This window comes from Camelus dromedarius, chromosome 29, assembly GCF_036321535.1.
Source record: "Camelus dromedarius isolate mCamDro1 chromosome 29, mCamDro1.pat, whole genome shotgun sequence".
In the NCBI taxonomy this organism is placed as follows: Eukaryota; Metazoa; Chordata; class Mammalia; order Artiodactyla; family Camelidae; genus Camelus; species Camelus dromedarius.
Genome location: NC_087464.1, coordinates 3476203 through 3492457, shown reverse-complemented (window position 1 = coordinate 3492457; position 16255 = coordinate 3476203). Strand labels below are relative to the sequence as shown.

Genomic DNA, 16255 nt, shown 5'->3' with positions numbered 1-16255 from the left:
TTGCACAGCAAAGGAAACCATCAGCAAAAATGAAAAGACAATCTACAAAATGCAAGAAAAATATTTGCAAATGATATGACCAGCAATAAGTTAATATCCAAAATATACAAACAGCTCATGCAATTCAATATCAAAAAACCAAACAACTCAATCAAAAGATGGGCAGAAAACCTAAATAGACATCCCTCCAAAGAAGACATACAGATGGCCAATAGGCATACAAAAAGATGCCCAACATCGCTAATTTTTAGCAAAATGCAAATCAAAACTACAAGTTATTACCTCACACTAATCAGAATGGCCATCATTCAAAAATCTACAAATATTACATGCTGGAGAGGGTGTAGAGAAAAGGGAACAGTCCTAGACTGTTGGTGGGAAGGTAAATTAGTACAGCCACTATGGAGGACAGTATGAAGGTTTCTTAAAAAACCAGTTACCAGCAATCCCACTCCTAGGCATATATCTAGAAAAGATGACAACTCTAATTTTAAAAGATACATGCACCCAATGTTCACAGCAGTACTATTTGCAATAGCCAAGACATGGAAACAACCCAAATGCCCAACAAGAGATGATTGGTTTACAACGATGTGGTAAAATGGAATACTACTCAGCCATAAAAGATAATGAAATAATTGCCATTTGCAGCAACATGGATGAACCTAGAGCTTATCACACTAAGTGAAGTAAGTCAGACAGAGACAAATATATGACACCACTTACGTGTGGAATCTAATTAATAATACAGATGAATCGATATACAGAACAGAAACAGACACACAGACCTAGAGAACAAACATATGGCTACCAAAGGGGAAAATGAGGGGGGTGTTAAATTAGGAGTATGGAATTCACAGATAAAAACTACTACACACAAAATAGACCAGCAAAAGGATTTACTATGTAACACAGGGAACTATATCTGATAATAACATAATGGAAAATAGTCTGAAAAATATATAAATGAATCACTTTGCTACATACCTGAAATTAACACAATACTGTAAATCAACCATACTTCAATAAAAAAAAAAAAAAAACTTGGACTTCTCAGCCTCCAGAACTGTGAGCAAAATAAATGTCTGTTGGTTAAGCCACTAATCTATGGTATTTTATTATGTCAGGTTGAGTAGCATAATAGATGTTTTAGCTTTGAAAAGTGGGGTGCTGCTGTAATAAACCCCTGAAAATGTGGAAGTGGCTTTGGAACTAGGTAATGGGTAGAGGCTGGAAGAGTTTTGAGGTCTATGCTGGAAATATGGATGTCAAAGGCAATTCTGATGAGATTATTTTTTAAAAAAAACCAAGTTATTAGAAACTGAAGGAAAAGCAATTCTTGTTATAAATTGGCAAATACCTTGGCTGAGCTGTGTTCTAGCATTTTGTGGAAGGCACACCTTGTAAGCAATGAAGTTAGATATTTAGCTGAGCATAATTTAAAGCAAAGTATTGAAGGAGTGGCTTGGTTACTCCCACCTGCTTAGAGTAAAACACAAAAGGAGAGACGTAGATTGAAGTAGGAATTACTAAACAGAAATGAACTTGAGGATTTGGAAAAGTCTCAGCCTGTCCATGTCACAAACATTGAGAAAGCATGACCTGAACAGAACACAAAAGACGCAGCTGAACCACCATGTGAGAAAGGTTACACGGGTGCAGCTGTGGACTTACTTAGCCATCTCAGCAGGCGTCGAGGATAGAGGCGGGACTGTAGACGCAGAGACACTGCCAGTTTGAACTAAAGGTAACAGAGAAAACAAAATGGAATGAAGGGAGACTGTTGGATTTCAAGGATTCCACAAGATGGAACCATAGAGCTATTTTTTTGCCTGTAAATACACAAAATCCTTCAAGGGGAAGAGTGATCTTAGAGGCAATTCAGAGCTCATCAGGACCACTGCCTCAGTTTCAATAGTCCAGTCAGCTGTCAAGGCCCCAGGGGGTGGGACCCCTAAGAGCAGGACCCTCTGGGAGGACCTTTGCAGAGAACTGACAAGTTATGTACCTATCCATAGAGCATAGAGATGACACTGCCACCCCAGTGACTTCCTGGTGATTGTGGGATACTGGGTGAGTCCAGAATCTGATGGGGTAAGCTGGCAGGCTGGAGACTCAGGGAAGTGTTGCAGTTTGAGTCCAAAGACAGTTTGCTGGCAGGATTCCTTCTCACTGGGAGAAGGTCAGCATCAAACCAGAGAGGGTTATCCTCAGGTTTTAAAATCTAATGTACACCAGAAATTGACACATTGATCAGGGAAATTATTATTATTTTTATTCCTAGTGTCCTTAGAGGTTTATCATGGATGTGTATCGTTTTAACATTAAAAATCTGGATTTTTGACAGTTTATTATTTTCTCCTTTAATATTTTAATGTGGTTATTCACATTAATTTATTGTTTCTTTTCATCATTCTTCAAAACACCTTTAGACAAGTGTCCTCAAACACTTCTCTATATGCATTTCAGAATGGGTGTAACTTACATTTACTGATATAACAATATTCTCAATGCAGTATGCACGAAGCATCTTAGAAACACCTTTATTACAAGTGTTCTTAAATTCTCCGTGTGCTTAGCAGAATGGATATACATTTATTTCACTGATAAAACATGACTGCAGTTTGCAATTAGTGTTCTGAGAAACACCTTTGTGTGTGTGTGTGTGTGTGTGTGTGTGTTGTGTATGTGTCTGTGAATTGCCTCTTTCATTTATATTTTTACTGAGTTATATCTGACATATACCATTATATGAATCTCAGGTGTACCATCAAATAATTTGATATTTGTACATATTTTTAAATGATCATCACAATACGTCTAGTTGACATCCATTACCACACAGTTACATTTTTTTTCATGTGATGAGAATTTCAAGGTCTATTCTTTAAATGACTTTCAAATACACACTACAGTTTTATTAACTAAAATCACCATGCTATACATTACATCCCTGAACTTATTTATTTTATAACTGGAAGTTTGCACTTTTTGTCCCCCTTCACCCACTTCACCCCTAACCCCCGCTGACAATCACCAATCTGTTCTCTGTATACATAAGTTCGTTGTTTTTTTCAACCAATTTTCAAATATTGACATTACCTTAAATCACAAGAATTGACCCCTCTTTGTTTTATATATTATCCTTTTATAAATTGATGAACTTCATTTTTCAATTTCCCTTTAATTTGCATCAAAGTTTGTGAGCAATGTGGGTCTGTAATGATCCTCCTGACACATTTCATACAATTTACTGTGAATATATCTGGGCTTGGAGTTTTACTTTTAAGAAGGTTTTTAATTATAATTAATTTTTAACAGATAAAAGGCTATTCGTATTTCCCATTTACTTCCATTTTATTTATGATAATTTGTGTTTTCTAAGCTGAACATTTCAACTACATTTTCATATTTAATAGCCTAATTTGTTCATGATATATTATGATCTCTTTAAAATATATATAAACAGTAGGGATGTCACGCCTGTGTTTTTCACTCTTGATATTGGTTAGTTGAGCAATGCTCATTTTGTTTTTCCTCAGTGAAGCACACCAGAGGTTTATCTGCCTTATTAATCCTATTAAGGAACCAACCTCGTACTATTTCACTTCTTGTATGTTTGCTTTCATATATTAGTTTCTGTTCTAGTTTTTGTAATTTCCCTCTATATATTTTCTTTTCGTTAAATTTATTGTCAATATTATAATGCATTGTACACCTATAATCACCTGCATTTAGTGATTGTATCAGAAATAAGATTTTCTCATTTCCTTATATATTCATTTCCATCTATAAAGTTTTACCCAAGAAGCACTGCTTTCTATCCAACACATAAACTTTTATATAAGCACTTCATTACTAATAAAATCATAGTATTTTCTGATTCACCTTATGATATTTTTAACTGACCCATGGGTTACTTAGAAATATACTTATGAATATCCCCATACAGAAATCGTTTTTCTAATCATGTTTTGTTATTGATACCTGGCTCAGTTTCAGCCTGGGGTCCGAGAATATATTCTGAATTGCTTCAATCCTTTGAAATTATCGAGGCATCTTATGCCCAATATGTTGTAAACTGTCATAAGTGTCTGACGTGTAAATTGCACAGAACTAGATTTGGTGAGTGAAATGTTTTTACATACATCAATTAGGTCAGTAGTATTAATTGAATATCAAAATCTATACCATTGCTGGATTTTTCCCCCTCTGCTTATTCAATCAGTTACATCCCAGACTTCTAGTGGATAGAGACATTAATGCCCTTCCTAGTTTACTTCTGGTCAGTGGGCATGAGTGTTCACAGTTCCCTTTAACAACTGCCTCAATGTTTTGGAGGGGGAAAGGCACAGGGCAAAGATAATGGGAAAATATATGTGTACTTTTTCACTTCGAAATATAAATAGCACTCCTTCTCCAAGGAACCAACATTTGATTAATTCTGTCCATTTTCCCCGTGGCCACAGCATGCAGGTCTGAGTGTATATACAGAATAGCACCTATGTCCTCTTCCTAAAGGGGAGGAGACAGTAGGATCCAACATTATTATGTGACATTCTCCCTCACTCATCTCTGTCTTCATCTTTTTATTCCTGCCTCTTGGAAACACGCCTTCTTCTTGCCTTATAAATGCATTTAAGGCCACACATTTTGCCTCTATGCATGGCTGTGGGTGCATCCCAAATGTTTTCATATGTTGTATCTTCACAAACATGCAGGAGAAATATTTCTTCATTTTATTTGTGATTTATTCTATAACACATGGGTTATTTTGGTTATTTGATGTGCTCAGATTTTGCCCCTAGAACTCTCACCACGTTAGCTATTTGTAAGTCTTACATGTATTTACTTCTGATATTTATCCAGTTTCTGTGATTGTTCTGGATGCAAATATCAGCCTTATACAATCTATTTAATCTGAGTTATGGCCAGAGGTTAAAATTTAAGCATGTTTTAGGTCTGTAAAATAAATGAGTATGAATGTGAAAAAATTCTGTTAACTACACTGCACTTATACACATAGCTGAATTCTTAGCACTTGTAGAAGAGCATTCTGAATATTTCCTGAAATTTTCGGTCTTTGATTACAATATAGGTAATTCAGTCGTCATTTTCATAATCACAGAAGTTTTTCTGATACTACATTTGATTGGCTTTAGGATAATTTATACCTTTTATTATCCATATTAAAATATGGAATTAGAAAGGCACTTCTGAGTAACTTTCTTGTTGTCTGATGATCAAATGCGGATTCCTTAAAACAGCCCATCCTCTCCCAGGATAAACTGGAGGAGTCCTGTCCCCTGCAGAATCCTGTGCAATTATGAGTGATGTGAGGACCAAAAGTGCTGCACGAAGTACCTACAACTGGAGCTTCTCTTTTTGATAATATATTTAATTTTGCCTGGCTTCAAACCAACTTGTTATTTTAACAGCTGTACTGAATATAACTGATATGCAAAATCTGCACCTAATTAATGTATGTCATTTGGTGAGTTTGGACTTTTGAACCAGAGTTGGAGAAAACTGCCTCTGTAAGTTTCAAAATAAAAATCAGTTTGTCCATCAGGATGAGGAAGTACTTATTCACTAACTCTTATGTGCCAGGAACTTCCAGGGATGCTAGAGGTATATTACTGCTGTATCCAGACAGTAGAAAATGGAGATTGACATGGCTAGAGACTTTAGGGACGGTATTTTGGGGGTGATTCTAAAATACAAAAGACACAATCTCAAAGAGTGTTTTCTTTGTAACTGTGCAACTGTATTGCACTGCTGTGATAATTTTGTGAGAATTATTTCATTTAATACAACAAACCTGTGAGCTGATCACTCGTATTACCGTTGCTGTTACTGTTTGCCAAATGAGGTAAAAGAACATGAATGATTTGCCTAAGATAAATTCCTCAAAGAGTGGTGGATTCTGGATTTGAACCCCTGATGCCTGATTCTGGACAATAGCTTTTAATCTCCCTTCCCCTGGCTCCACGGGAATGCCTAAACAGTGGCCCTCAGGGAGGTGTGTGTGCTGGAGGAAACTGCTTTGAGACAAAGTGTGTCCTTTAAATATGGACCTATTAGCCACGTAGGGCTGGTCACAGCAGACCTGAGATGTTTGGAATAAAAGACTGTGGGGTTCTGATTCTTTTCCACCCATCACCACAGTCCAGTTCAGAACTAGCCTCCTGCCCCTTGGGCTTTAGTTATGCTGCCTGGACTGTGCCTCAGCCCTGAAGGGCTGCAACCCCCCAACCCCCGTCAGTCTGCTCCCTGGTGACCAGGCGGTCAGCCCAGTGGAACGTCATTTGCATCTGTTCCACTCAGACACCCAAATGCTGACCAGCCAGGAGATCTGCTGCCCTGCAGACTGCTGTGTACACAAACTGGCCTCAGCCAGGTCCCAGGGCCAGAGGTTCTCGGTGTTTTTTGCTTTTGTTTTTTTTGTGTGTTTTTTTGGTGGGGGAAGAGGACTTAGCTGAGTCAAATAAATAGGTATATGATCAGATGCCTATTCTCAGAAACTGTATGAGAGCAACATCAGTGCTCACATTAAAAAGAAAAAAAAACAGGATAGGAATTTGGACTCTGACAGAAAATTCTCTGAGAATAGAGATTGGACTGGGATGGGAAATATCTGATTACGTCTTTCAAGATGCACTGCCTAATATTTCCAGTTATTCAGTCTCAGGTGATATTTAAAATCATGGGGTACAATTTTAGTTTCTAACAGGTCAGATGGAATATTGTCACTATAAAACTAGAAAGTGCAGTTCACTGTGAAACTGTTGGGCACAAACACAGAGGGGACCCACACAGGTGGGGATTTGAAGGCAAACATTGTCCCATGCCACCTGCATTATCTGGGCAGGTTAAGAAATATTATTTTTCTTCATCTCTTCATATTTGAGGAAACGGGATGGCCAAATACTATCTACAACATCACTGTCTGATACAGTAGCTACTAGCTACTCAGTCACATTTCACAGACTCAAGATCTGTGTGAGTTAATGGCTCCTGTGCTGGACAGCATATACATAAAACCATCATGGAACATTCTATTGGACACTTCTGGTCTATAAAAAGCACTGAGAACAAATTACCATTAAACAAATAGTAGATTTACATTCAGATTTTTATGTTTTTGAATCTGTGGAGAGCCTGGTATAAAAGCCCAGTATCTATGCTCCAAATCTTTTTCTGTAAAAAATCTTTGGGGCTATCAAAGAAATATTCATTAACTAATTCATTTAGAAGGGAAAAAATGTAAGTGAGCCAAACTTTGCAAAAACTGGCAGCCAAAATACAAAACTCAATAACTCTATAAAGAAGGAAAACATAAAATCACCAAGATTTCCTATATTCACAATGGAAAATCAGCAGCATTCTTACATGATTTATTAAAGCAGGAAAAGTTTACCTTCTGCAAGTATGGAACCTTCTACTGAATGATCAGAGTATCCCTCAATTTCTCTGAGTTTTCAGAAATAAAATGACTTTAATTTTTACAACTCTTATTAGTTTAACTTCTAGGAAGTTTTAAATGTTGTTATGAATATTATGAATTTAAATGCTTAAGTATCATTGATTATATATGTACATACTAATGATTTTACAATGCACTCCTATCTGATGTCCCTGCTAAATGTACTTAAGTCTAATAGTTTACCAGTAAATTATTCTTAATTTTCTGCTCTCTTCCATTAATAATTCCTTTGCAATCCTAACATCTTCTATTTCTTTGCTTGCTTTATTGTACTGACTAGTAGTAAATACAGACCTTATTGCCTTTCTACTTATTTCAGGTGGAAAGCTTTAAAGGCTTTCGTTTAGGGAATTATTTTTAATTAGAGATCTGATTTATCTAACAGATCAATATTTATGTTTCTTTTTTGGGGTCTTGTCTTTTTTTATCAGTAAATATGTTTCAGAAATACGACCATCTCACATAAATTTTAAAATCTAATGGCATAAGCTTGTTTCAGACTATCCTTTTGTGATTTTTAATGTATCCTATTAATGCCACTTTTAAAATTTCTGATCTTGGTTATTGGAGCCTCCTTCATTTTTTCTTGATAAATTTCATTCAAAATGTATCAGTTTCAATAACCCTTTCAAAGGATTTTGTTTGATTAATTCCCACTATTTCATATTTGTTTTTCTTTAATTAAATTCGTATCTTTATTATTTGCTTCAATCTAATTTCCATGTCAGACTCTCTCCCATTTTAAATTATAAATTTAGACCATAACATTCCACCTAAGAAACTTGTTTTAGCAAGCAAAATCCAATAATATATAAAATGATTAAACCATATCACAGAAAGGTTTCTTCTCAGAAACAATCTAGGAACAGTGGTAAATTAAATATTTGAAAATCTATCAGTGCAAATAATCACAATAACAGAATAAAGAGAAAAAAACATGATTATCTCTCAACAAATGCAGAAAACCACATGATAAAATTCCCTATACATCCCTAAGTACTCTTAATGTAGATATATAATTTTGTTTACTAATCTAATAAAATGCATCTGCAAATGTAAAAAATAAAAAATCACAACTTATGGGCCGAAGGATAGAAAATACATTATGAAAGGCTGGCCCGCCATAACACCGCACACAACTGGGTGAAGGGAAGAAAGAAAGGGAAACAAAGGGCCACTCTGAGTTAGATCAGCAAGAGAAAATAAAAGCCAGGGTCACAAAGGGGACAGTGGCTTGTTAAGCCAGCATCAGGACCTGACGAAGCCTGCGGCTTCTGCACAGTGGGAGAGTTAGAAATCACAATAACCTAAGACAGCTGAAAGGCGCTAAAGTGGCCTCAGATCACAAGCACTCCCTGCTAATGCCTCACTGGCAAAAACCGTTTCCAACCTAAGCCCGTTAAGAATTTCCCGAAAACAAAGAGCAGAAAAATCAGGTCTTGTCAACACAGCTAAATGAAAAAAGGCCTTCAGCAGTGACAGTCAGATAACCTCAAAAAAAAAAAAATAAATAAATAAATAAGACCCATACAAACACAAAACGGAGTGAACAGAAAAGAATGTACAAAATTCACGGGTGACATGTTTCAGACACAAGATGAATTCAAATACACGGCGAAACAGCAAAAAGACAAGGATGCTGATGTTTTGAATAGAAACGGATGCAAGAGCAATCCAATCAATGTGTCTGGAGCAACACTGGAAGAGATTGAATTAAAACCTCAAAAGGTTGTGATTTCCTTCCTCCGAAGAGAAGCGGACGAGCGCGGAGCCGCGTGCGATCGAGCTGGCGCAGCGCCGGAGCGGAAGGCGGGCAGCGCGGCCAGCGGCGAACAAAGGAGGCAGCCGAGCATTGTTTCGAACGGACCGACCGTGCAGACCTGGTGAAGGACCCATGTTGCCTCCACAGGAAGTGTCCGTCGCGCGCCTGCCCAGAAGAGGAAATAGGAACACAGATACAGGAAGGAGAGAGGGGGGGAACGAGAAAAAAGATGCACAACTCCTAGGGAGGAGACCCCGAGCTGGCTGCCGGCCTCCGGGCCTCAAGCCCGAAAGGAAGAGACACCGGGGAAGTTCCGGTACCATCTGGGGGCAAAGAAGCTGCCATGGAAGAGCCTGCAGCTCCCTCTGAGCCCTCGGAGGCAGCTGGGGCCCCTAGGGGTGCCGAGGCAGCAGGGGAGGGTGTCTCCATGCCCACCCGCCCCGTGCGCCCGGCCTCTCGGCAAACTTGGCCTCATAGCCCAGCCCCCTTCCGCCCGTCACGTCCGACGTCCGCCCAGGCCTTAGGGGGCGGGGCCGTGCCCAGATGGCTGCCTGGCCGGGACAGCGGCAGCTGGACAAGGCAAGTTGTCTGCAGGTATTATTTGCATGGTCTATGCAAGAAGGGGGATAATTGTCAATACTCCCATGATACCTCAGGCCGGCAGGAGGCCAGGGAGGGCCACGGCGGTGAGCCTGACACCTCTGCAGGTGAAGGCACAAGTATGGCTGCGCACATGGAGCCCCTGCCTCAGGAAGTGGCGGAAGCCCCACCTGCTGCTTCCTCAAGCTCCTTGCCTCTGATTGGCTCGGCTCCTGAAAGGGATTTCTTTGAAGCCGAGGCAGACAATGCAGGCCTAGAAGCTGCCGGAGGATCAGATGCAGAAGGCTGGGAGGGTGCTGTTGAGTTTGTTCCCGGGCAACCTTATCGGGGCCGCAGCATTCCTTCTGTCTCTGGCGCTCCTCTACAGAGCTTAGTGACTGAGAGGGAGCAGTTTGCTGAGGGCCTGGTGGAGGAGCTTTGCCCCGACGCTATCATGGGTCAGTGCTTTCGTGGGGAGAACTGTATGTACCTCCATGGAGACATGTGCGAATTGTGTGGGCTGCAGGTCTTGCACCCCGTGGATGATGCCCAGAGGGCAGAGCATATAACGGCCTGCATTGAAGCACACGAGAGGGATATGGAACTCTCATTTGCGGTGCAACGCAGTGCGGACAAAGTGTGTGGCATCTGCATGGAGGTTGTCTATGAGAAAGCCAACCCCAATGATTGCCGCTTTGGCATCCTGTCCAGCTGCAACCACACCTTCTGTCTCAAGTGTATCCGCAGGTGGAGGAGTGCCAGACATTTTGGGCTCAGGGTCGTCAAGTCCTGCCCGCAGTGCAGGGTCGTCTCCACCTTTGTCATTCCCAGTGAGTTCTGGGTGGAGGAGGAGAGAGAGAAGCGGAGACTTATTCAGCAGTACACGGAGGCACTGAGCGACAAGACCTGCAGGTATTTTGCTCGAGGCAGGGTCTGCCCATTTGAAGAGACCTGTTTTTACAGGCATGAGTTGCCCGAGGACCAGGGAGAGGAGCCTCAAGAGCAGGGTGCTGAGGCATCTGGCAGTGGCCACGGTCTATTTTTGGAGCCTCCGCAGGTGGGAGAGGGCACCATGCCCTTTAAAAGCACTAAAAAAGAGCTTGTCATGCTTTGGCTGGCCAATCCGTTGTGTAAGTGTTTTCTTTCACGGGGCGCTTATGAACTCCCCTTCTCAGAGGACCAGTGGGACTTGCTTCATTGTGAGCTGGAAGAACATTTCAATTTGAATCTGTGGCATTATGCTGTGGCATGTTGTCTGGTGTGCTGAGGCTCTGTCATCTGCTATTGCCTGTGTTTTTGTTTATAGACACATCTGTCACAGGGGCTGTTGAAACCATTTTTATAGAACATCCATCTCTGTTCTCTTGCTCATTCCCATTTCTTTTCCCTTTGGATTATGGTGTTTCACTGTGTCAAAAAGTAACAAAAAGTCCTTAAAGTTATTGTTTGGTGAAATTAATATGAATGTCAGTTTACGGTTTGTCATCTCTGTTTTCAACAGGATTGACTCAGTTCTAGTCTAGTGTTTACAGAATTTCCACACTCATTTTGAAGTCCCTCAAGAATAAATGTGACAGGGTGAAGGGAGAAAGAAGTCTTAACTGAACAAGGAGCTTTTTGCTACTGCAGCCTTAAGAAATGGACCCTCGTGGGGCCTTGTGGTGCATCTGCGCATCTCTGTTGTTTACACGTCCGTTCTTTCCCCTGCCCCTTCAAGTGCACTCTTTGACTTGTGGTTGCCTTGTGGTTTTGTGTTTTCCTTGACCAGAACCAAGTGCATATGTTTACATGTTTTTATCTTGTTTAGCTTGATGTGAAACTATTTATATTTGGAAGTCTATATTTAAGAATTATATATAATATATATGTGTATTATTGTGTATGAAAGTTATCCATTTGAAAAATATATATATATATATAAGGTTTACACCATAATATAATGTGATTGTAATGAAACAAATGCAGAGTTGGAGCTGAAGGTCAAGGGCTAATAGGCTTTGCTGTTATGTGAGTATGAGGTGTGTGAATAATCTTTCTGCCACTTTCACAGGCTTCAGTGATTAGCGTCTAGTGAAAATTGCTATTTGACTGACTGGACAAATGTGGCAGACACAGATCTTAAAGAACTGACAAAATAGGACATGAGGAATTCCTGTGATGGCATTAATAGCTCACTCTGCTATTGTCAATACAGAAATGGGTGTTCTTGTGCAGTGTAGCCACCGTCTCATTTTTCTTGTAATGGAACAATCCAGGAATCAGATACTTAGTTCTCTGTATTCAGTATTCTGCGTTATCTCTATACATTCCAAAGAGGCTTTTGACAAAAGTTTTCAACATAAAAGTGGCTAAATTATAAAAGATAAAATAGAACAATAAAAAATATTGAAAGTAATCAGAATGGAAAGATTAAAAAATGGAAAGATAAAAAATGAAGTATGGAAAATAACAAAAGCTAAATACAACAGAATTTGGAGGGTCTGTAACACAGATACACCATAATTACATTAAATGAAAGTGCTTTAAAAACCCAAAGTCAAAGAATATCAGTCTTGATTTGAATTCAAATGAAATAAGCTGTTTAAAATCACACCTATAATATAAGAATGCAGACATATTAAAAGTAAAGGATGAAAAATTAAACAGAGGTGTTGTAGCTTTTGATCTAGACAGAGTTCACATTAAGGATAAACGTATTAGTGGAGATAAATAAAGGGGATATGTAAACATTAAATTATAATTTACCAGGAAGGAAAAACTTCTGATTTTTTGTTTAGGAACATAATGAGATATGCAAATAAATACCTGATAAGAAAAGAAAACTACAAAATCTTGGTAGGCAGTTTTAATGGCCTATTTTCAGTAATGAACATTCAGAGAAAGAAAAAAAATAATGTGAGTTGAGTAGCACAATTTTAACAGTTTGCCTAATGGACCTGTGTGAAACACTGCATACCAACTGCAGAATGCTCTTCTCCTGGCTAAGATAGCTGAAATTATACTGGGGTCCTGTGTCATAGGAGATTCAGACTGCCCTGACTGTCAGCAGAAACAGGGCATTTACATGTTTATACCATGTACTAATCTCTAATTTAATTCTCAGAACCACTCTATGAGGTACTTGCTATAATTTTTCTATCATGATGCGATAACTGCCTGGTTATTCTTGCCACATAGGGTGAGTGATTCCAAATGAAATCCAAACATGTTTCCACCCCCGCAGTCTGCCCCAGTCATGCAGGGTAAAGTGGGCTTAGATGAGCAAACAACCAAAGAACAGGGCCAGATAAAACACTCTCAAAGACTGACTGACACCAGGGGCTCAAGACACGAGCTGTGAGTAGTGGCTGTGCTGTCAACAAAGGCGTTTTAAGCTGAGTGCGAAAATCTTGAAAAGTTTGTCCTAATATACACTGCCTAACATTGTGAAATACCTCATTTTTATTCAAATAGTATCTTGAACCAAACAATCAAAATTCAGGAGATACAGTGGGGAAAAGGTCAATAGAAGATAAAATGATTTGGGTGACAAAAGATAATTAGAATCCTGACTCTGCTTCTTACCAGCCATGCAGTCTGGAGCAAGATACTTCAATGTCCTGTACCTCAGTTTCTTTACATGAGAAATGGGTATAACATTACCTATTTTACAAGGCTTTTGTGGCGCTCAAATGTAATCTGGACAAAGAGCTTGAAGTATAGGTGATATTTTTAGAACAGTGCATGTAAAAGGAGGACTTGCGTGTGTTTGTGACCTTGAGAAAAGCTTGCACAAGAATTAAAACTCCACCAAGTTTTTCTCTTTGGGAATCTTTGGAACTTACGTTAAGGTAAAATTGTTTCATGATTGTTTTTGTAGGAAGTGGGAATATTACCTTTATGTTCATAATTTGAAAAAGACCAAGTAATTTTTTTCAGCAAAAATGATTCAGTTAAAACTAAAAATTCAATTAAAACTAAAAAATGACTCAATTCCTAAAAATCTAGCAAATGACAAAAAATATGTATCTTTTTGTGACAGATGCCTACCTTAGGAAATAAGATTTTAAAATATGGGGTTTCCTGTTCCCTCATCAGCTCATTCAGAAAGAGGTTAAATAGCAAGGATGTCACCACCACCAGGGCTGGGCAGTGTGTCCCACGGGCCTGCTCATGAGGACAGCTGGCCCCCTCTGTTTCAGTCAGGAACAAAGAGCTTGAGCCAGACAAAGGATAGCTCTGTGAGTGGTTCAGAGTCTCTGCCGGCCGCTTCCCCAGGCGGTTCATGGACTCAGCCTCTGGGCCCTTTCAGAGGGTGTGATTCTAACCACACAAAGAATGGAGCAAGTCTGATCATCTTATGCTTCAAGTGTCTAAATTTGGTGGATGTAAAGACTTACAAGTATGCAAGGTTTACCTTGTACTCCTCCTTTCTAACATAGGAAAACCACTTTTTCCCACATGTCACCAAACCCATTGACTGAATTTCAGTGATTTAAAAGGAGACATTTTCAGTTCATAATTGACACCTGTATCCTGCTTCATTTTTCATTTTTGTAAACATGTAGGGGATTTGGCAGATACTAAACTACAGCTTAAGTGTGAAGTGAAGTTGGGGTCGGGAGGGGAAAAGGGGTGTTGGGAAAATAACCCAGCACTAGTGCAAAAAAAATAAATTAATACATATCAGAATTTTTGCCATGAAAATATATAGCATGTCACATATTCCAGTGTTGATCACGAGCTAGTTAACAAAATAATAAAACATAACAAAATAACAAAAAGTAATTGATTTTCTATTAGATCACAATTGAACTGTCAAATAAATTGAGAAATTAGTAGTATAGGTGACATTACCTGATTTCCATACAATAAGCCATTGCCACATGAAAATTGCTTTTAAGTGTCTCTCTCAAAAATAATTTGATGAAAGAGTGAATTCAAAATCAGTTACAGAATAGAATAATATAATGAAAATTTGTACGTAGGCTAGGATAGTGCTGAATCTGTGCTCAGAGTAAGACTAATGTTAAATGCTAACACAATATTGAGAAAGACAAATCACATAATTAAATAGATATCCAAATCTGTACATTTTAAACCACAAAATGCACAAACACACAAGTAAACAGAAATAATTAAGAAAGATTAAAACAAAAATTAGATCATAAAATAGAAACATAAAAGCTGCATCTTTGGGGAAAAAAAATAAGAAGATAAACCATTAACTTAATCAAAAATAAAGGAGGGAGTACAAGTAAACAAAACAGGAAACAATAGGAAGAGACCAGAGATAAGACGCTGAAGTAACGGAGGGTAAATCTTTGTTACACTGAGGAAAATGTACTTGAAAATATGATAGAAATTTTAACATTTCAACGAATTTTCCAAACAACAATCTAGAAGACAAATCAGACCAAACCAATTACTAATGAAGAGATTAAAGTTGTCGAGAATGTGCCTACAGCCCAGACCCCCCAAAAAAGAGAAGAGCAGAAGACATCAGCCCCAGAAATTTACTAAAACCTTTAAATACACTGCAGTGCTGTGTAAACTATTCCAGAGAGCAGAAGAAAGGAGTCGCTGACACAGCGTGTGAGTGACACCTAGCATTGGTATAAAAATGTCTCCAATACCGTGCAATGCAAAGCCAGCGAGAGCTCAGTCTCATTTATGAATATTGATGCAAAAAGATCTCAGATGAGATAATTACAAACAGTAGAAGAGTACATCAGGAAAGAGAGGGTTATATTCCAGGAAAAAAAAGATGGTAGAATATGAAAAAATGATTTATCTTACATGAAAAGAAATAATTGTATGAGCATCTTTCTATATCCAAAAAAAAATTAAATTCATGATCAATATAATTTTAGGTATAACACAGATGTATAAGATATGTTGTGTTTATGTATGCATATATAGTTTATGTCTATAATTTTTTAAAATACACAGTCTCAAATACATAACTAAAGAAAACAAATAAAAGAGATGAAAGTAACAATAATAGAGAAAAATAAAATATTAAATATTAAGGCTGATTTGATTTTTTAAAGCAATTTATAAAATAAACTATTACCTAACTATCAAGGAAAATGAGGAAAACATAGACACATAATGCACATACAGTCACACACACTTACCTAACAGAAATTCAGCACAGAGATTCTATTAAAGAAACATAGAAAAGAACATTACTCAATCAGATTCCAATTAATTGCAGAACTTGAAAGAAACTGATAATTTTCTAGATACATGTAAGTAATTAAACATTGGCTACAAAATACGTTAAAAGGTAACCTACCATTTAAAATAAATAAATTCACAGTGTGTAGTTTCACCTAAAAAAAATGGAGGTTTTCATAAAACCTTTAAAGAACAAATAATATCAGTGCTATTTTACACAATTTGGAAATTATTACCAAATGGAAAATGGAAAGGAGGACAACATA

At 38.2% G+C, this 16255-nt stretch overlaps 1 protein-coding gene across 1 annotated transcript; it reads left to right on the top strand.

The window, feature by feature from the left end:
• Positions 1-9477: 9477 nt before the first annotated feature.
• Positions 9478-11195, top strand: MKRN3 (makorin ring finger protein 3). The gene is given in 1 exon segment (XM_010984212.3): positions 9478-11195. A coding segment is annotated over 1 exon segment (1617 nt). The 3' UTR covers positions 11095-11195.
• The last annotated feature ends 5060 nt before the right edge of the window (positions 11196-16255 follow it).